The following is a 20,359-nucleotide window of genomic DNA, read 5'->3' as shown; positions in this document are numbered from 1 at the left end:
GTGATATTCATGTGACAGTCCCGGGGGCTCAGCACCTTCCCACCCACACCTCCCCCCTCCCATTCCTGTGACAACCTGCTGCTCCCTGCACATCCAGGACACCAAGCAGATTCAGAGGCAGCAGGGGTCAGGATTCCACGTTGCTTCCTCCCCTTCTATTACTGATTGAGGCCATTCAGCCCATCGTGTCTATGCTGGCCCGGTGAAGGAACAATTTACCAAGAACCATTCGCCTGCCATGGCCCCACAACCCTGCCCATTTTTCCTTTTCAGATGAGAAACCAATTCTCCCCTCGAATGCACCTGCCTCCACCACATACTCGAGAGGTCTGTGTCATCGTTGCCTGTGCCTTCTTGCAGGTTTAAGCAAGATCTGAAACCACAGATCCTGACCAAAAAAAATTACATTTTATGTTTAAATATAAATCCTTTTGAATGTTTATCTCCCAACTTCACCCTTTAATACCACAAACGTACAAGGTTTTCCAGTGAGAGAAAGCAAAGGAAAGATATCAAAATAGAAGTTACACAGCAAAGGAAACCGACCCAATAAAAGTGAAGAAACAGTAGCTTATTTTTTTCTCTGCTTTTCATGAAGGCCTCCACCCGTGTTGGCCGAGTCAATGTACACAATACGGAAACTGTGTGGAAGGAGGTGTGTGTCGGCAGAATGCCACTGATCCCCTACCTGCACCGCTGAAAGGCCACTTGTTGAGCTGATTATAGGGCTCCCGGTGATGGCCATGCTGTTGGTGATGAGGTGGGAGCGGGTGAGGAGCATGGGACCCATGCTGTACATGTGACTGAGAATTCACGGAATCCCGACTTGACCCAGAAGGCTCCGATTTAAACTGACGTTTATTCTCTGAATTATTCTCCTTCTTCTTCTGTTCCTCCTAAAGAAAGTAGCATTGTGAAGAACATCAGGTTGCGTAGGCCAAATGAGGAAGAAACCATTTGTTGCCCCTTTCCCAGCCTGATGTTAGTGCCCCCCCCCCACACCCCCCAACCTCCTGTGAAGAAGTTGAGTTGTCCCAGCAGAAAGCTTCATGGGCACCCCCTACCACCTTGCCCAAGTAGCTGATCTGCATGTATTACCCCACCCCAGTCTGTGCTGATAGACTATTTGGCTCAGTGGTGCATCACAATGAAGCCCGATCCTACTCTTACCGAGCATCCAAATGTCATTATTCTTTTTTTTTTTTTAATTTTAGAGTACCCAATTATTTTTTCCAATTAAGGGGCAATTTAACGTGGCCAATCCACCTAACCTGCACATCTTTGGGTTGTGGGGGCGAAACCCACGCAGACACGGGGAGAATGTGCAAACTCCTCACGGACAGTGACCCAGGGCCGGGATTCGAACCCAGGTCCTCAGCGCCATAGGCAGCAATGCTAACCACTGTGCCACTGTGCTGCCCTAAATGCCGTTATTAAGGAAAGGGAAACACGAGCGATTCATCACGTCCGAGATAAAGATCACTGAACTAACCTGTGCCTGTTAAAGTGGCCTTGGAATCAACAAAGACTAAAATAATTTTTTTTCCAATCACTCCCACTGAGGGGGCTACAGTCTCACTAATTAAAAACATTCAGCTGCACTTCTTGATAAACACACCTACTCTCACATTCCACTTACAATGCCCACCCAATGCTGACCCCTCCTCAGAAGGAAATCCCTCCATATCCGGCATCAACCTAGTGAACCTTCTCTGGACTGTCTCCAATGGCCAGTATATCTTTCCTTAGATAAGAGGACCAAAATTGTTCACAGAATTCCAGGTGTGGTCTGACTTGTGCCTTGTAGAGTTTTAGCAGGACATCCCTATCTTTACATTCCATTCCCATTGAAATAAAGGTCAGTATTCCATTTGCCTTCCCGATTGCCTGCTGAACTTCCTAAAACTCCTGGGGCGCGATCAAATGGCCTCGTCACACCCGATTTGGTGACATGACGAGGCCGTTAAATCTCACGAGATTTGCGACGCCCGGAAAGCCTCGCAAGACCTCACGATCTGGATCTCGTCCTTACTGGGCACGATCCAGATTTACAAATTTAATTGAGCTATTGGGCTCATTTAAATATGTTGGTGTCCGATTTTTCCGATGCCCAGGAACGAAGCCTCACGCCCTGGGAGACCTCTCCACGGCACGGTTTAGCATTAGTCCACACAAACGTGGATCAAGGGTAACTTTGGGAGGAGTGGGGGGCTCGAGGACCCCTAAGGGGCAAAAGAGACATTGGGGGGGGGGGTCCAGAGGCTGCAGTGGGGAGTCGGGGGGAGGGGGGGGGTGTGTGTCAAGTCGAGTGATTGGGACTGCGTTTAAAAATCTCCTTTTGTGCTGAGGAGCTCAGCACATCAGTGCAGGAAGTGGGGTAAGTGCAGCCGCAACGGGATGTTCCTGACTGAGATTTTTAAAAAGCCCCCAAAAGTCCCGTTTGCTTGCGGGGGCTGAGAAACACCCCGCTAGCCTTGCTCGCGCCTCTGGTCACCCCAACTCCTCCAGGGAGGGGAGGAGGGCGGCGAGCCTCAATGTCATTCCTAACTAGTACCGTTCTCAGGAAGTTCATGGGATCCACGCAAAAGGCAAGTGAATGTGAGACACTGTTACCTCTTCCTGGGACCTCCTCTTCTGCGCTAACTTGTACAGTTTGTGCAATTTTCTGGCGTCAAATTCGGTAAACTTGGAGACGAAAATCCAGAGATTTCTGTGGGGAAATACAAGAAAATATTTCTGGGGAAACAAAATGTACCACTTCCTGCATTAAGACGGAGCTTGCATTTTTTTTTTTAAACAGAGAAACCAAGGTGAACGACTAAGGCTCCCTTTGCAGGTCACCAGCAAGGCTACGAGGAGAAGAAAATATTAGATACAAGTTCAAGTTTGGGGTTCAAAAGCATGTTTGCTGATTTTGCTCCCGAGCTGAGCAGGCAGATGGAGCAGAAATGTAACACTTCTGAATTAATCATTAGCAGGATCAGAGGGAAATTGAGCAACCGTTTCACCGTGGTGCAGGAACTTGGTGCCGAGAAGGATGATAGAGGCAGAAACCCGTGTTCCATTTTAAATGTACTTGGTTATGCATCTGAAGTGCTGTAAACTACAATGCTGCAGACCAAGGAAGTGGGATTACGCTGACTAGCTTCTACAACAAGCAGTTACAATGGGCCAAATGGTCTCCTTCTGTGTGTCCAAGCAGGCCAGCAGCACGGTTCGATTCCCGTAACAGCCTCCCCGAACAGGTGCCGGAATGGGGCGACTAGGGGCTTTTCACAGTAACTTCATTTGAAGCCTACTCGTGACAATAAGCGATTTTCATTTTCTTGTTCTAGACTCCACCTTAAAGACAGCCACCTTTGACAATGTAGCACTCCCTCAGTACTTGAGTCTCAGCAGAGCTGACAAGCTAGAGTTGGTCTTGAACTCATGATATTCTTATTAATGTAAGTAACCTACCCCTGCTATCTGTGCAACAGATTACTTACAGAACTGCATTGATAGAATTTACAGTGCCGAAGGAGGCCATTCGGCCCATCGAGTCTGCACCAGCTCTTGGAAAGAGCACCCTACCCAAGCACACACCTCCATCCTATCCCCATAACCCAGTAACCTCACCCAACACTAAGGGCAATTTTGGACACTAAGGGCAATTTAACATGCACACCGTTGGACTGCGGGAGGAAACCCACACACACACACGGGGAGAATGTGCAAACTCCGCACAGATAGTGAACCAAGCCGGGAATCGAACCTGGGACCCTGGAGCTGAGAAGCAATTGTGCTAACCACCATGCTAAGACCAGAATCTTTACATCCGAGATTACAGAGTCGCTATCAGGTGATTTACGATCAGAAAACATGCAACAATCCGCAAAATCCATTTAAATACACAGTCAAGGTCTAATTTACAGCAACTTTCACATTTTTCACCCAAATTCTATGCCACAAATGAGTGAGACTTGACAGGTCATGGATTGATTTTGAAAGCTCAAGCATTAAAATATACCTTCTCCAGATCTTGACATGCTCAGAGTCTGTGTACGCTTTAAGGCACTCGCTAATTCGATCACCGATCTTGAGTAGGCAGCTGCGGGTGTGCTGGAGCTGCTCCTTCTCAGACAGCCCCTCTTCAGGCTTGTCCAGCTGCTTCAGAGCTTTCTTCACCGGCCTCATCCGCTCCTTGCACTGATTGGGAAAGGAGAAAGAATATTCCTTCATGGAAGTGAAGCTATTAGTCAGCCAGTCATGCCCTTTTCGACCCAATCACCATAATGTATCCTGCTCTCTTGGAAATTCTGACTCAGACAGCACCTCACTAAAGCGGCCATCATCCGTTCAGCAGGAAATGTAGATGTGTACGAAGAAGTGATCTCCTGGAGTTGAGCTGCACCGTGACAATCAGATATGCTCACTTCCCAGCCAAGGCTATCGGATGTTAACTGGACACAGGTGCTGGTTGGTGGGGGTCGGGGAGCTTACTTACAGAATGCAATATTACATGTCTGCCTTCCACCGACTAACCCAGTGTCCCAGCAACCTCTCTTTCCAAGTGTCCGGAGTACCTAATTGAGGAGAGCTTACGACGCAGTGGTTAGCGTCCCCACCTCTGGGCCAGAAGCTCCGGCTCACTTCCCACTGGCAGGAGCTGAAGGTCATGGAAAGTATATTCACAGAAAGGCAAACGGGTTGACTATCAACCGATCCTTTCAAGTCACCTGCTGGCAGGTGGGAGAATTTCTTGGCTGAGCCATATCCAGAAAGCAATGGCAAGTCAAGGCCGTACTTTGTTGAGCATGTTCATGGACCAATCTAATGGAAGGTCACCAGTGCCCTCTTGGGACACAATATCGGAAGGAGGAGGACGTACTTAGTTGAACAACGACAGTCACTCTCACCCATCTATCGAGTTCAGCTCTCTTGCCCATATTTGAACAAAGGCTGCAATGAGATCAGCAGCTGAATGGGCTTGGTGGAACACAAAGTGAGCAGGTTATTGCTAAGCAGGTGCCGCTTGATTTCCTTCTTGTTTGCTTGACCTTGCATTCTCCTTGAGAAGAACTGATAAGAGCGGAGATTTCAATAAATTTAGAGTACCCAATTCAGTTTTTTCCAATTAAGGGGCAGTTTAGTGTGGTCAATCCACCTAGCCTGCACACCTTTGAGTTGTGGGGGTGAAAGCCACGCAAACACGGGGAGAATGTGCAAACTCCACACGGACAATGACCCATAGCCAGGATCGAACCTGGGACGCCGGCGCCGAGAGGCAGCAGTGCTAACCACTGCGCGGCCCAAACTTCTTGTTTTAACACAATACTTGTCACAGTCACTCATTCCTGTTATTCCCAGAGTATGGCTCTAAGTGATAGTCCACCAGGGGCACTCACCACTCTTCACTGGCACTACCGCACAGCTTGGCCTGTCGAATGGGACAGCGCAGAAGGAGTTCAACCCTGTATTTAACACAGGCTGACAGTGTTTGGTGTGACAGTGCAGAGGGCGCTTTACACTGTACCTACCCTGACATCAAAGAAACAGAACGAGAATCCCAGGAAAAGACAAGACAACGGAGGAAATTGCTGGAAATAGCTGACAAAGAGAGGAAATGAGTGCCAAACATCAAAGCCAGAAAGATGCGCTACTTCGGTCAAATCATTGCAACACAGTAGACAGGGACAGTTACTGAAGGGAAGATCAACGAAAACGCAGGAGACAGAAGCAGAGGAGAAAATGGATGACAGACATAGTTGAGTGGATGCAGTTGAGCTATGAGGAATGTGTAAGGGCAGAATCTGATGGAGAGGTGAAGATTCATGGCAGTCAACCTTCTTGAAAGAGGATGGCACCAACATTTTATGTAAAAATGAGAAGTGATGGTTCAGTCAGGAATAAAAGAATTACTAAGGTAAGAGTAGGGCCAGTCAAGAACAGTAGTGGGAACATGTGCGTGGAGTTCGAGGAGATAGGAGGTGCTAAATGAGTATTTTTCGTCTGTATTCACACAGGAAAAAGACAAAGTTGTCGAGGAGAATACTGAGATACAGGCTACTAGACTAGAAGGGCTTGAGGTTCATAAGGAGGAGGTGTTAGCGATTCTGGAAAGTGTGAAAATAGATAAGTCCCCTGGGCCGGATGGGATTTATCGAGGGCCGAAGGGCCTGTACTGCGCTGTAATTTTCTATCTGAATGAACCTTCGCTGACAGTGCTTGATAATGACTTGATCTAGAAAAGCTCCATTCACCACCACCAATATCCCTCACATATTAATCAGAACATTCATAAAACCGCCAATGTTCGAGATTAATTTATGCAACTTTGTTTATTCTTGCTTCCCTTATTCAAAGGGTAACTTTAAAATAGTAACTTATACCCCTGGCACACAACGTCTCCTTTTGGCCGGTCATGATTACTTACAACGCTGAATGTTTCCTGGTCCAACTCATCCTCGCCCTCCTCTCCAATCGGCACTGGGTCATTGCCTGCCGTAATATGGACCGGACCCTTGGACACAGACTTCCGAATCTTGTCCTTGGCATCAGGCTTTATCTGTTTGGAAGACAAGGTGAGAAAATGTTGCACAAAATGTGAAGCCTTTCATCTAAACGAACACAATGCAAAATACCGTGGACGCTGGAACTATTGCAATGAAGAATGCTGGAAACACACAGAAGGTCACGCAGTAATCTGGGGGTAGTACACATTTCAGTTTGAGTGGAAGATCATTAATCTGGAGAGTTGATCCTTTTACTCTCCATAGATGTTGCCTGATTTCCTGTTTTTATCTAAACCAACTCTATAGGAAAGTAGGGGCAGGCAATGATTCCAGAGTGCGAGTCTGAATGTGCCAGAGATCTAATGAGTTAGGGTCCAGCCCCCTTCAGTCCAACCAGAGATACTGGCCCAGGATCCTTTCTTCAAACATGAGACATCCTCAAAGTTCAATTGCTGCACAGAGGAGCCCGTGAATCCCCTTCTCATATCAATGTCAAGTTTCTGTGAAGATAGTCCAGTTGTTAGGCTTTCCAGAGCTCCTAGCTTGGCTGTTTTGCCTTCTCTTCCAAACTAAACAACCCCATCACCACCAACACAGGGGATCAATAATTCTTCTCACCCTAAAGAATGCAGTTTTATTCGTGTGGACCTGGCAGAACGTTTGCAGCCAGAAAACTAAGTCACTCGCCTGTACTTTATATGTAGGGAAAATTCTATGCAACAGTAAGTTATATTCAAACAAGAACTCATAAAGCACCTTTAAGATAATAGAACGCCCCCTTGACAGAGTATTGTTCAAAAAAAATAGAGCAGGCCGAGCCACAGAAGATGATATTAGGGCAGAGGACCAAATGTTTGATCAAGGAGTGTCTTGAAAAAGGTAGAGAGGCAGAGATGTATGAGGCGGGGGGGGGGGGGGGGGGGGGGGGGGGGGGGGGGAATTTCAGAACTTAGGGTCCAGGCAGCTGAAGGCATAGCCACCAATCGTGAAGTGTTTAAAATCAGGGAGGCCGGGATTTGAGGAGGACAGGTATCTCAGAGGCCTACCTTGCATCACAAGAGTGACTAAACTTCAGTACTTCGTATGCTCCAACGCACGGTGGGAAGTTTTGAGCTCATGAAAGGTGCTATCTAAATAAATGCCTTTGATCTGGTGACAAAGGCCAATGCCTTTCTTACCTTGTCCTTCTTTGTCTTGGTCTTCTTTTTCCCCCTCTGCCCATCTTTCTCCTTCTTGAGATCACCCTTCTCCTTGTTCTCCTTGTTGTCTTTCTTCTTCAGTTTTTTCTTCACGGGAGCTCGGTCCAAGCCACCGTCCTGCATGGGGAACAAAGTGCCACACCCTTAAATCCAAACTTTTAAACACTGCCCCGATGTTTGGTACCCAACCTCATCACAGCCTCACTTATAGAGTCACACCAGCATAGATGTGGCCATTCAGCCTATCAAGCCATTCAGCCCCCTCCAGCCCTATTCCGCCATTTCATTAGATCATGGCTGATCTGATAATAACCTCAAATCTGCACCCCGATAACCTATCATCCCCTTGCCTACCAAGAATCTATCCACACACTTCTGTAAATATATTCAGGACTCTGCTTCCACCACTTCTTCAGGAAGAGAGTTCCAAAAACTCTCAACCCTCTGAGTGAAACCAAATTATCCTCATCCCTGTTCTAAATGGGAGACTCCTTATTTTTCATTAGAGCCTCCTAGTTCTCAATTCTCCCACAAGAGGAAACTTCCTCTCCACATCCACCTTGTCAAAACCCCTCAGGATCTTAAAGGTACCCAATTCTTTATTTCCCAATTAAGGGGCAATTTAGCGTGGCCAATACACTCAGTCTGCACATCTTTTCGGGTTGTGGGGGTGAGACCCACGTAAACACGGGAAGAATGTGCAAACTCCACACGGACAGTGACCCGAGGTCGGGATCGAACCTGGGTCCTCGGCGCCATGAGGCAGCAGTGCTAACCACTGCACCACAGTGCTGCCCCTTAAAGGTTTCAATCAAGTCGCTTTTTAACTGTTCTAAACTCCGACAGATACAAGCCTAGCCTGTCGAACTTTTCCGTATAACACAACTCACCCATTCCAGGGATTACGTCTGATAAACCTTCTCTCAACTGCTTCCAACACATTTACATCCTCCCTTATAAACTGTAAACAGTACTCCAAATGTGGTCTGACCAGGGCCCTGTACAACTGAAGAATAACCTCCCTAATTTGGTATTCAATTCCCCTTGTAGCAAATGATAACATTCTATTAACTTGCCTAATTATTTGGTGTACAAGGCAAAGAAGGTGAATGACTTTGAAACAATGAAGGGAAGTGATTCATATGCATCGATTTGGTGAGTGGAGTGGCGCCGGGCTTTGTATACTGTCAACACAGGAGAGACTGAAAGTCAAATGTCACACGAGGTTAAGGATTCCAGTACCAGGAACACGCAAACAGGATTCAGCAGATTGTGCGGAAAGGAAATCAATAAACGACTTAACTCCACATGGACTCTGGAAGGAATGGAACCAAGGGGCTGAATGGCCTAGCCTCATCCGATTTTCCGACACATCTATAACTGTTCTTGTGTCTTGGGGAAAGACAGGTTGATAAATTGCCATGACAATCTTTTCCAGTTACATCTTTCTCACCAGTCAACGTCACGAGGAAGCCTTCATTTAAGCACAGCGACAACTCACCTTCATCTCTCCATCGTCCTCGGGAGCATTGTCGGAAATCCGAGGGGATGTGATGTCATTGCCGCTTTCGTCCTTCAATCTGGGTGCCTTGTTCTCTTTCTTCACCCTCGGCTTCCTTTTCTTTGGTTTTGTCTATTTGACAAGAAAGTGATTTTCAAAATTCCGAGGGCAACCAAGGTAAGTGAGTTTCCACATGGAAGCTTGCTCACTGCCCGTCAAGTCAACAGGCAAGTTGAACTCCCCAAAATAACCACACCCACTTCTGCCTTGGGTGCAGCACGGCAGCTAGCACAATTGCTTCACAGCTCCAGGGTCCCAGGTTCGATTCCCGGCTTGGGTCACTGTCTGTGCGGAATCTGCACGTTCTCCCCGTGTGTGCGTGGGTTTCCTCCGGGTGCTCCGGTTTCCTCCCACAGTCCAAAGATGTGCAGGTTAGGTGGATTGGCCTTAGTGTCCAAAATTGCCCTTGGTGTCCAAAATTGCCCTCAGTGTTGGGTGGGGTTACTGGGTTATGGGGATAGGGTGGAGGTGTGGGCTGGGTAGGGTGCTCTCTCAAAGAGCCAGTGCAGACATGATGGGCCGAATGGCCTCCTTCTGCACTGTAAATTCTATAAACGGGAGAGCAGAAACATTCTCCAATATACTTTCCATTTGTGCGTCAGCTTGGCTTCATTGGCAGCACAGTCAGGCTTGGGCAAGGCGCTTGTGGGTTTAAACTCCACTCCACAACCGATGCAAAATAACTAGGTTGACATTTCATTGTGGTCTTGGAAGGACTGCTTCATCCCTGGAAGTGTCAAACTGGGCTAGATGCTGAATCAAAGCCCTCGTCATCATCCCTCAGTGTTTCCAGTGAATAGTGTTAATCCCTTGGCACTATTTGAAAGACCAGGAAGTTAGTCCAGTGACCTCCCCGACATCCATAAATGCCCGAAGCAGATTAATTGACAAATCTTTTTCACGTTTGTGGGATCTTGTGTGTCTGCAAATATATCAGCCAGTGCACGTCAAAGTAATACATATGAAGCCCTTTGAAATCTTTTTGAGATATTGAGGAAGTGCCACAGACAGTTTTCTTCGTAACTCTGTATGGGAAGGGGTAACCTACATAAAACAGAAACCCACATGAGATACCAGAGGAGTTGCCTTAACTGGTCTATGCTGGTGTTTATCTGCCACCCAAATCAGGCTTTCCCCGAAATGCATCTCTGATATTTGCTACCTATTTGCCTAACCTACACCATGCGGTAGCGAGTCTGTACATTGCTCCCCAGTGCCATACCACATCTATTTAACTAACCTCCTCTTCCTGCTTCAAAGTATCGTTCTTGATCATGTCTTTCTTCAGGAGCTTGATCAGATAATCAGCTCGTGACTGGAGATGCTTGGCTTGTGGTTTTCGATCAGGATCATCTGGCAGAATCTGGAGGAGTTAAAACACCCAAGATGTTCAACCAGTTACAGCTTAAACTTCAGGACAAAGATAAAACAATTAAAAAAAAAATGAAAGAATACCAAGTGTTCCATGCGTTGTATCTGTGGGCATTTTTATTCCAGTTGAGAAACTATTGGTGAGACCACACCTGGTATAGTGTGCGCAGTTTTGATCTCATATGAGGAAGGATGCTCTTGCTATAAGAGGGAGTTCAGAGAAGGTTTACTGATCACTGGGGTGCCAGGCAGGATGTATGGCGGGGAGATTGAGTCGGTTAACATTATATGCGCTGGAGTTCAGAAGAATATGGGAAGTCTCATAGAAACCTATAAAATTGTAACAGGGCTAGACAGGGTAGATGCAGAAAGGATGTTCCCGAAAGTGAGGGAATCGAGCAACAGGGTGGGTCACAGTCTGAGGATATGGGGTAGACCATTTAGGACTGAGATGAGGTGAGGTTCCTTCACCCAGAGAGTGGTGAGCCTGTGGAATTCTCTGCCACAGAACGCAGTTGAGACCAAAACATTGTATGGTTTCATGAAGGAGTTAGATACAAGTCTTGGGGCGAAAGGGATCAAAGGGTATGCGGGAGGGAAGACAGGAATAGGCTCTTGAGTTGGATGATCAGCTATGATCATAATGAATGGGGGAGTAGGCTCAAAGGGCCGAATGGCCTCCTCCTGCTTCTTTTTTCTATGTTTCCATTCAGCTCCCCATGACCATGTCTGGGTGTAGCTTCCTGGTAAATGGACCAAGATGTCAGAATATGCGCCACTTATATTCAATTACCAACGTCTTTCAGACATTCTTGCTTTGTACTTCACGGGCAGTAGAAATGCTCAGTCTTTTGCAAGTTTAATTAAATGTGGCGCAGCAGCAGTCTCACTGAGAAGGGCTTTGCACCCTCAACTCTCTATCACAAATACATGGATTTCCAAACAAAACTCTACTCCTGTGAGAGCAAAGGGAGTGGAAAATCAGAAGCATGGATGCTCATGTGGTCTTCATGTGTCTCCTAGTGGTCGGAGTAGGCACAGCACCCGGGGAATTCTGTTACAAGTTCATACCCCAACAGCCCCAAATCCTTCTCTTATTACAGTCATGGGAGCGTCCCTTTAATAAAGGTTTTTGCCTTATCACATGGCTTCAGTGATGTCATTTTTATGAGTGGAGCTGAGCTGTGGCTGTGAGTTTTTATTAGTTTAGCTTTCAGATTTGACTGCTGTGGACTCGGGAGAAGTGTTCTGTTCCTGTCTTTCTATTTTCATTTTAAAGAGTCATTCCAGGAAAAAACCTATTGATTGTAGCTACCTGCTCTAGTAACTTAAAAAAAGTTTGCTTTCCAGAAGGGCTTAAACCTGCTGGTGAGACAGGGTCAGAATCTCAGGAAAAGCCAGCTTTATTCAAGTGAGAATGCAGAGTGCTGAGCCACGCCCTTGAAAAGGTTTTTTTGGTTTTATGGGATTTTGTTTTTGAATTGGAACAGTTAAGGGGGAATTCATTAAGTGTTATACTTAGATTACTGTAGCTGTGGGGTATCTTTATGTTTGTAATTGATAAAAATTATTGCTATTTGTTTATATATAAATGTTAACTAAGTTCTTAGAATAAAGTTTATTTAGATTAAAATGTCTAGGAAGACAATTGAATCACACCTCAAGTGAAGGCTTGCTCGCTTCAGTTATCCAATTATCAACACCAAGCATTCCCCAAGTTAGTTACAGCACAGGTTAGCTGCTGAGTCAAGTTCCTCCAACCACATGACACACTTCCAGTGTGGCATGGTTCCACTTCCCATGCCAGCCATCTTGTGGCTTCTTTGGACAGCGTGCTGGCTGGTTCATGTGGAGTTTGCTCAAACATTCTCCACACAGGACCCGAGCAGCCTGCAAATAGGAGACTACCCAAACCCCCACATCATTCGGAGAAAATCTTGAGTTGCATCCCCAGAAGGTTAAAAAATCCAGCGTTGAAACAACTACATCATCTGGAGACCGATAAGGCCACCTTTAAGGGGGGGAAGAGGCCAGCTAGGAACAGACGCTTAATTGGTTCCCCTTTCCAATTGAGCCTGGATACAAAGCAAGCTGCAGATTTATTAAATGGAACGTGGAGTGGCCTACCTTATTGGTAAGCTGTAGATCTGGGTCCATTTTTATCTGCTCCCAGTTGCTATAACCACACTCATAGATCCCTATCAGCAAATTGGAATCCTCCTCCACACCCCAATCTGTATCGAAATGCACAGCTTTCGCAAGACAGGGTAAGCGGTACCTACACAGCGGGAACAGCATGTAAATCACTGCACTTCGCAAGAGATCAAACACAAATTGAATTGGGTACGCCACAATGTCCATTTAATTGCGTCACAAGCTAAGGGGTCACTTCAGTCCGTCTGTGTGAGGACACTTACTCAATGCACAAAACAAATGAGGAAATTGTTAAAAATGCCCATAAACAGAAACCAGAGGGCTACTTCCTCATCCCATTTCGCAAGGCACCGATTCCTTGCTGGGGTGCAGTGCCCCGGACGTCAGCTAACTTGTGGCGTCTCAACTATCCCTGCAGAAGCCTCAAAAGTTACATGTTCAGAGGCTGTGGGCCAGCATCACAGCTGACCCCAAACCTGCAGTCACCCAGCTCCCACACAATGTTACCCTGAAGCAGCAGGAGGGGGCGGCACCCTCATTGTAGAGTTGGCGGCAACGGGAGCGCTGCATTATTCCCACTTCCTCAAGTCCAGGAACACCAGAGGCCAACACCACTAACTTAAACAATGCCTTGAGATCAGCAAAGTCAGCTTGAGTTGCGTCCCCAGGAAGATGGCTGGCATGGGAAGTTATCAAAATGATGAAACGTAAAAGTGGGCACATGAGCCCCCTTCAATCTGTTCAATACAATAAAATACAATACCATGTTTCCATTCGGTCACACTTACTTATCCTGCAGCAAGCTCAGAATTCCGTGTGACGTTTGAAAAGAATACAATAGCAGCCAATTGGAATCTACAAAGAAACTTGCCAGGAACAGAAACTAACAAACCAGAATATCTGGTGCATCTTAATTGGCCTCACCGGTCATGCCTTGAAATATGTGCAACTAAACTCTAAATAACAACACCAGGTGCTTATTTTACAGGGATTAGTAATCATGGCAGGGGGTTACAGGGATAAAGTGGGCGAGTGGGCCTAGGTAGTGCTGTCCCAGAGGGTCGATGCAGATTTGATGGGCCAAATGCCTCCTCCTGCGAAAGATGGGGGCAGCAGGGTGGCACAGTGGTTAGCACTGCTGCCTCACAGCGCCAGGGACCCGGGTTCAATTCCAGCCTTGGCTGACTGTGTGGAGTTTGCACTTTCTCCCTGTGTCTGCGTGGGCTTCCTCTCAGTCATAAAATGCGCAGATTAAGTGGATTGGCCATTGCCCGTTAGCGCCCAAAGATGGCTTTGAAGAGATGAGAGTTTCCCCTCAGCCACAGAATAATGCATTCTACACCACATTGTTTAATGCTTCTATCTTCATTACATCAAACCCTACTGGCGGTAATGTCACAGAAAATCCACTGTCAGAAAAACAAAGGCCTCATTTATCTCCTGAACCACAAATTATTGAACTCACTTTTTTCTTTCCTCAGGATCGATGGGAATGGCTTTATGTAAAGCCTCAAACTCATCTTCATGAATGAGAATCGATTTGACATTGACCTGGACACCAGAAACCTTGATAGTTGGTCCCCTCTTTTTCCCAGGACCTTTTCCTGCAGCATAACGAGTCCAAAGTACAGTGTATGAGCAACGGTTAGAGAACCTTACACAGCCATGTTGCTCCCCTCCCAAGCCCGTTAATTACTATTATTATACAATGCTATTGCATTGTTACTTTGGATAGCCTCAATTGTTTCACCTTAAGATTGTTAAAGACCGTGTATATCGTGTCAATGTGCTGTGAGCATTCCTTCTTAATGTCCAAAATACTTTAATGTGTGCTCTGACTCCATGAAAAAGCAACACAGCTGATGGACCCGCTAATTCAAAAGCAAATCTCAGGAATCCCACACAGTGTGCCACACACCCAAATGGAAAATATGCTGGTCAATGTTGGGACCTGCATGCAGGAAATGGTTACATTTTGGATAATTTAAAATGAACACAATGCAAAATGGTGAATGCCTTGAGGATGGCTAAGGGTAGGGACAAACTGGCTCAAAAAAGTAACAAGTTCAGTGAGTAAACAGGTTAGAGTGACCCGCAAACTAGGGAACTGCAGCCATCCAGAACAGATGAAGCCAGAATAAAAGCAGCAAAGACAGCAGCTGCGACGCAGTTGCACACAACTAAATTAAGCAATGTTTTGGTAATCTGATTATGAATGATGTGTAACCTAAATTCAATCCCAATGCTGCAAATTGCCATGAGCAGTATCATTTGCATGTCTTCAATGAGGCTTTTACTTGTGAGTATATAGGCATAAAGCTGGCTTCTAGCCTTTGTGTGAACGGTAGCACAGTGGTTAGCGCTGTTGCTTCACAGTGCTAGGAACCCGGGTTCGAATCCCGGCTTGGGTCATTGGCTGTGCGGAGCCTGCACGTTCTCCCAGTGTCTGCTTGGGTTTCCTCCGGGTGCTCCGGTTTCCTCCCACAGTCCAAAGATGTGCAGGTTAGGGGATTGGTCAAACTAAATTGCCCCGTGGTGTCCAAAAGTTAGGTGGGGTTGCTGATTTACGGGGATATGTTGGAGGTGTAGGCTTAGGTAAGGTGCTCTTTTAGGGGCCAGTGTAGACTCAATGGGCCAAATGGCTTCCTTCTGCACTGTAAATTCTATGATTTTATAATAATAAATAGCCAGATGACTAATCTTGTGATAATTAGGGTAGTTTTGACCACAAGGAACTGACCAACCATACGTTATGTTGGCTCCTTATAGCCAGTGATCCTCATCATGCCATGCATCTCTCATTACCGATGGCAATTCCGAAATAATAATAATAATAATCTTTATTATTGTCACAAGTAGGCTTACATTAACACTGCAATGAAGTTACTGTGAAAATCCCCCAGTCGCCACACTCCGGCACCTGTTCGGGTAAAGCTGGGGAGGCACAATCTTCCCGTGTCTGCGTGGGTCTCACCCCCAAACCCCAAAAGATGTGCAGAGTAGGTGAATTGGTCACGCTAAATTGTCCCTTAATTGGGAGAAAAAAAGGATTGGGTACTCTAACTTTAAAAATATATATATATATATTTTAAATAAAGCTGGGGAGGCAGAAAATCTTCAAAGATTCCCCCCCACCGAATTTTGCTGGGATCTGATTTTCAGTGGAACCCCAACGTGGCTCTTCAGCCTTCACCTCGAGCTTCTTGGAAATCACGGAAGCTGGAACATGGGAGCAAAGGGCAGACTAAAAATACAGAACAGGCAACGAGAGCTCAGGGTCAAGTTACTCACCCTCAAGCCCAGGGTTTTCTTTTAGCTGCTCGTCAAATTCCTTGAGGGCCATCACACAGCCGTTATGGATGAGTTCACCCAATCGCTGGAGGTCTGCAATGGACTTGTCTACCAGCTCTGCATCTCGAGCAATACCCTCAAGCCTGCGAAAGGACAAAACGCTGAATTTCTATTTTTCTGGAACATTACTGAATTATATCAAAATACAATACATTAACACACTTTATACAATTACAATATCCACTCCAGCAATGTCTCAATGGACTAATTGGTCAGTACACACCTGAGCCACACAGGTGAGGAAGCTACTCGGGTTAATTTGTGGTCTGTATTGAGTCAGAGCAGTGGTTGTGATTGCTACAACTGGCCTCAGTGTCCTGGCAGTCGTGAAGAAACTATAATCATAATCATCTTTTTGTCACAAGTAGGCTTACATTAACACTGCAATGAAGTTACTGTGAAAAGCCCCTAGTCGCCACATTCCGGCACTTGTTTGGGTACATGGAGGGAGAATTCAGAATTCTCAGCTGGTATGGGAATTGAACTTGCGCTGCTGGCCTTGTTCTGCATCACAAACCAGCTGTCTAGCCCACTGAGCTAAACCCAACTATCAGACCCCAGGTTCCAAGTTCTTCACTCTTCCACCCCTGCTGGAATGCAGATGTGTGGTCATCGCAGGAAGACGGTGTCGAGTTTGACCGCGATGCCTCTCTGAGTCAAACACCATCAACACACTCAGGTCTGGGTTCCACACCGACATTGGCTACGGGAGGGGCATGACAGGGTAGCTGCTTCACACAAGCTTCTTACCCTTATGAAAGAACTAACTCCTTCAGCAGAAACCGGGAGAAAAACGGATGCGTAAGTATCAAGGACCACGTGCAAAGCTTTGCTGCTGGGCTGGGAGAGGATGGAGTGAGGGAAACAGGAGATAATTAAGATATAGGACTACACAGAAAGGAACCTTACCTTTCCAGGGGAGCACCAAACTTCTTATAACTCTTGATGAACCTGTGAGAAAATGACAAGTGTAATGGAATTAGCTTCCTTCAAATCATTTTATTTTTCCCAATTTAGGATTTAAAACTAATTATTCACTTTACAAATCTCCAGATCTATTAAATTCAAATCAGAACATGAGGTACATCTGGCAGGGTAGCTATTCCTGGCCTTGTCTACCGCAACAACACATCCACCTACCTCCTGATTTCGGCATCGGTGAAACCGTCCACCATGTCTCTCCGGACTGTCCGGGGACGGCCTCTCCGTTTGGGTCGCTTCTCCTCGTCATCACTTTCCTCCGTTTCGCTCTCCGATCCGGATGATCTCTGCCGCCTTCGCCGTGATCCAGCATCCGAATCGCTGCCGTTCGCCCGAGCCTAAAACCATCAGCAACGTTAGGTTAAGACACAAGCCCGTTTCTCTCCTTTCCTTTTCTGACGTTGTCGACTTCCTCACCGAGTTTCAACATCAGAGGCGACCCTTCTGTACCGCACACCCAAGTGTGCCCACGCTTGAGTGATAGAACAAGTCAGCAGACTCTTCAACCACAGGGATGTCACGAGGAAGACCGAGTCTTTACACAGCACAATGAGCTCCAAAATAAATTGTGGAGAATTTGATCAGAATTGGGAACATGGTCAAACTTACAGCAGCAGAACCAAAGGGTGGTGCAGTCAACTTGCAACTCCAATGCAGCTGGGCATCAGCCAGCTCAGCACAGACTGTGGGTCGAATATGGGGCTTAGCTGGTCTGTAGGATGCAGTGGAAGCAACTTCATCTCGGGGGTTATCAGGAACCTTAACCAGTTTCACTCTCAAATATGTGAGAGGTGGGGAGGGCAGCTGAAGGCCTGTACCAGGTTTGTCACTGGAAACCTCGCACAATAAAGAGTCTTGTTTGTTTAAAGTCTGAAACATTTTTTTTATGTGAAGTTCAGTATCTTCTCTAAAAAATATCACTGGAAGAATGTTAGTTCTATGGAACAGAACACTTTCTAGGGCATCAGCATCAAACACTCCCAGATCAGATGTAAAGCTCACTGTCATCCACTTGGACAATGTGCATGGGTTCCAAACTCACAAGAGTGCCTGCATCACACCATCGTAATATTTTTCCATTTCTCACACTAGCCATTCAATGCTCTCCCTCGAAGCCGATTTTAATTTGTGAGCAAAAGATCACAGAACTATTACGGGCAACATGGGCTGGATTTGATCTGGGGTCCTGGGTCAAATGTACACGGCATAATCTATCTCGCGAGGGATCTACCCCCTTTCTTAATTAAAACTGAAAACTAAATAAATGGTGATATATAGCCTACTAAAGTCAGAACAACAGTTTTACTAGTAGATCAGTGTTCCTTCATGAACTGAATACTGCCCACAGTCCCCCAGCTGTTCCAATTTGCCTCAAATTTCTGACCAGCATCGACTCTGCATTCGCATTCATTCGAAATGTGTGACCAGCAGGAAAAAGGTGAAATGCAACAGAATAGTACCATCAGGTTTCAGTCCTTGTTCTAGAGAATGAAAGACACTTGACACACGATCACTCTTTCCCGACGGGCACACTTCACCTTTTTAGTTGAACTTCTGCTCCTCGGAAGCATGTAAATTTCTTCCAGCTCTTTCTGCCGTGCCTCTTCTTCGATCTTTTTCCACAGATCTTCTGGGATGATGTCATCCCATTCCTTAATCTGCTTCTCGTCCACTTCGGGTTCGTTCTCCTCCATTGTGGTGAAGTTCGCTACCTGAAATAGGGGATAAGGAACAGCGAGGTCACACATTTCGGCCAGGGGTGCCCGCCCCGTCACGACGTTGCGCCACCTCCTTCGAGCGTGACGCATGACAGAGGCAGCAGGCTGTGGGAACATCTGTTAAACTCCCTGGCATGCAACATCAGCACACCATAACGATGAGCTTACGGTACTTCACCAACCGTACCTTGAATTGAGACAGCAGTTCATCTGTCGGACTCACAGACTGTTCATTCTCTCTCGTTTCTGCGAGGCGCAGGATCTCTTCAATGTCCATTTCCTGAAAATAGAGATGTCTTTTTACCAGCCAACCACTGACAATGCGGATTGAAATTAATCTCCCATCCCTGAAAATATTGACGGGGATGGGGTTTAAACAGCTCTTAGTCGCAGTCATTTTCAGCTGTGCACTTTAGCAAAGAGTTTCAACGAGGTAGAACGTGGTTCCGTCTTTTCCCCTCAAAGTCTACTCAACATGCACCTTCTGGAGTCAATGGACAGCAAATAGGAGCAGGGACTCTGACCCCCCCCCCCCCCGGGCCACATACAGCAACTGATCTGATATAATCCTCAACTCCACTTTCCTGCCTTATCCCCAAAACCCTTGATTCCCTTACTAATTAAAAATCTGTCTCTCTCAGCCTTGAACATACTGAGCAGCACAGCCTCTACAGCTCTCTGTGGTAAAGAATTCCACACATTCAACACCTTCTAAAAGAAGAAATTCCTTCTCATCTCTGTCTTAAATGGGCGATCCCTTACTCTTGCGATTATGCCCTCTGACTCTCCCGCAAGGGGAAACAAGCTCCCAGTGTAGAATTATGCAGCCCAGGAGGCCATTCGCCCCATTGCAGTTGAGCCTTTCAAGGAACTATCCTTTTGATCCCACTCGCCCCGCTCTTCCCCCATAGCCCTTCAAAAGTTTCCAATCCTTCGGAATCCTTTGTGAAAGTTATTACTGAATCTGCTTCCGCCACCACCCTTTCAGGCAGAGCATTCTAGCTCATCATAACTTGAAACCATCTTGTATCATCTCTCTGGTTCTTTCGTCAATTATCTTAAATCTGTATCCTCTGGTAACCAATCCACTTGCCATGGAAACAGCTTTTCCTTATTTCAAAACCCGTTGTACAATTTGCAGCGTCTCAAATTATTTCGAAATGCTCAGCTGTTCATTTGCGAATGTGAAAATGAGTGCCAATTTTTGTTGCACGTTAACAAATGAAATCAAGACACCAAAAATATATGTTAAAGCTGCAGAATGCCTCTAGGTTTTTTTTTTACATTGACCGAGTTTAGATTCTGCAGTACCTGTGGCTCAGACTCCTCCCCCTCTGGCTCTTTGAAGAGTTCCTCGGCTCCAAACTTTAAAATCGCTGTAAGTTCCTCTTTGTTGAATGGCGTTGAACTATAAACACAATCATGAGTCATTGCAATAATCAGTGCTAGGTCAACACTGCACAGTGCGGTCAGCGCATTGACAGGCAGTCGATCTGAGATGCCTTGGAACTTAAAATCATAGAATCTCCA

The 20,359-nt window shown here is 46.2% G+C and overlaps 1 protein-coding gene across 5 annotated transcripts in view; it reads right to left on the bottom strand.

Moving 5' to 3' along the window:
- chd2 (chromodomain helicase DNA binding protein 2) overlaps nucleotides 1-20,359 on the bottom strand; it is a 105,767-nt gene that overhangs the window by 6,581 nt on the left and 78,827 nt on the right. For 2 of the 5 annotated variants that reach the window (XM_038813432.1, XM_038813433.1), the window contains 15 exons: nucleotides 20,141-20,237; nucleotides 19,017-19,109; nucleotides 18,650-18,823; nucleotides 17,271-17,449; nucleotides 17,040-17,081; nucleotides 16,071-16,213; nucleotides 14,245-14,383; nucleotides 12,753-12,903; nucleotides 10,495-10,617; nucleotides 9,195-9,326; nucleotides 7,673-7,810; nucleotides 6,416-6,547; nucleotides 4,010-4,188; nucleotides 2,614-2,710; nucleotides 689-896 (listed from right to left, as the gene is read on the bottom strand). In XM_038813432.1, the coding sequence (XP_038669360.1) occupies nucleotides 689-896; nucleotides 2,614-2,710; nucleotides 4,010-4,188; nucleotides 6,416-6,547; nucleotides 7,673-7,810; nucleotides 9,195-9,326; nucleotides 10,495-10,617; nucleotides 12,753-12,903; nucleotides 14,245-14,383; nucleotides 16,071-16,213; nucleotides 17,040-17,081; nucleotides 17,271-17,449; nucleotides 18,650-18,823; nucleotides 19,017-19,109; nucleotides 20,141-20,237 (2,027 nt within the window). Of the gene's footprint in view, nucleotides 1-688; nucleotides 897-2,613; nucleotides 2,711-4,009; nucleotides 4,189-6,415; nucleotides 6,548-7,672; nucleotides 7,811-9,194; nucleotides 9,327-10,494; nucleotides 10,618-12,752; nucleotides 12,904-14,244; nucleotides 14,384-16,070; nucleotides 16,214-17,039; nucleotides 17,082-17,270; nucleotides 17,450-18,649; nucleotides 18,824-19,016; nucleotides 19,110-20,140; nucleotides 20,238-20,359 lie in introns of those variants that run through there. The other 3 variants (XM_038813434.1, XR_005462510.1, XR_005462511.1) reach the window with 3 other exon arrangements.

The sequence above is a fragment of the Scyliorhinus canicula genome, chromosome 12, assembly GCF_902713615.1.
Source record: "Scyliorhinus canicula chromosome 12, sScyCan1.1, whole genome shotgun sequence".
In the NCBI taxonomy this organism is placed as follows: Eukaryota; Metazoa; Chordata; class Chondrichthyes; order Carcharhiniformes; family Scyliorhinidae; genus Scyliorhinus; species Scyliorhinus canicula.
The sequence above is the reverse complement of the archived record's forward strand: the minus strand, read 5'-3'. Positions and strand labels throughout refer to the sequence as shown.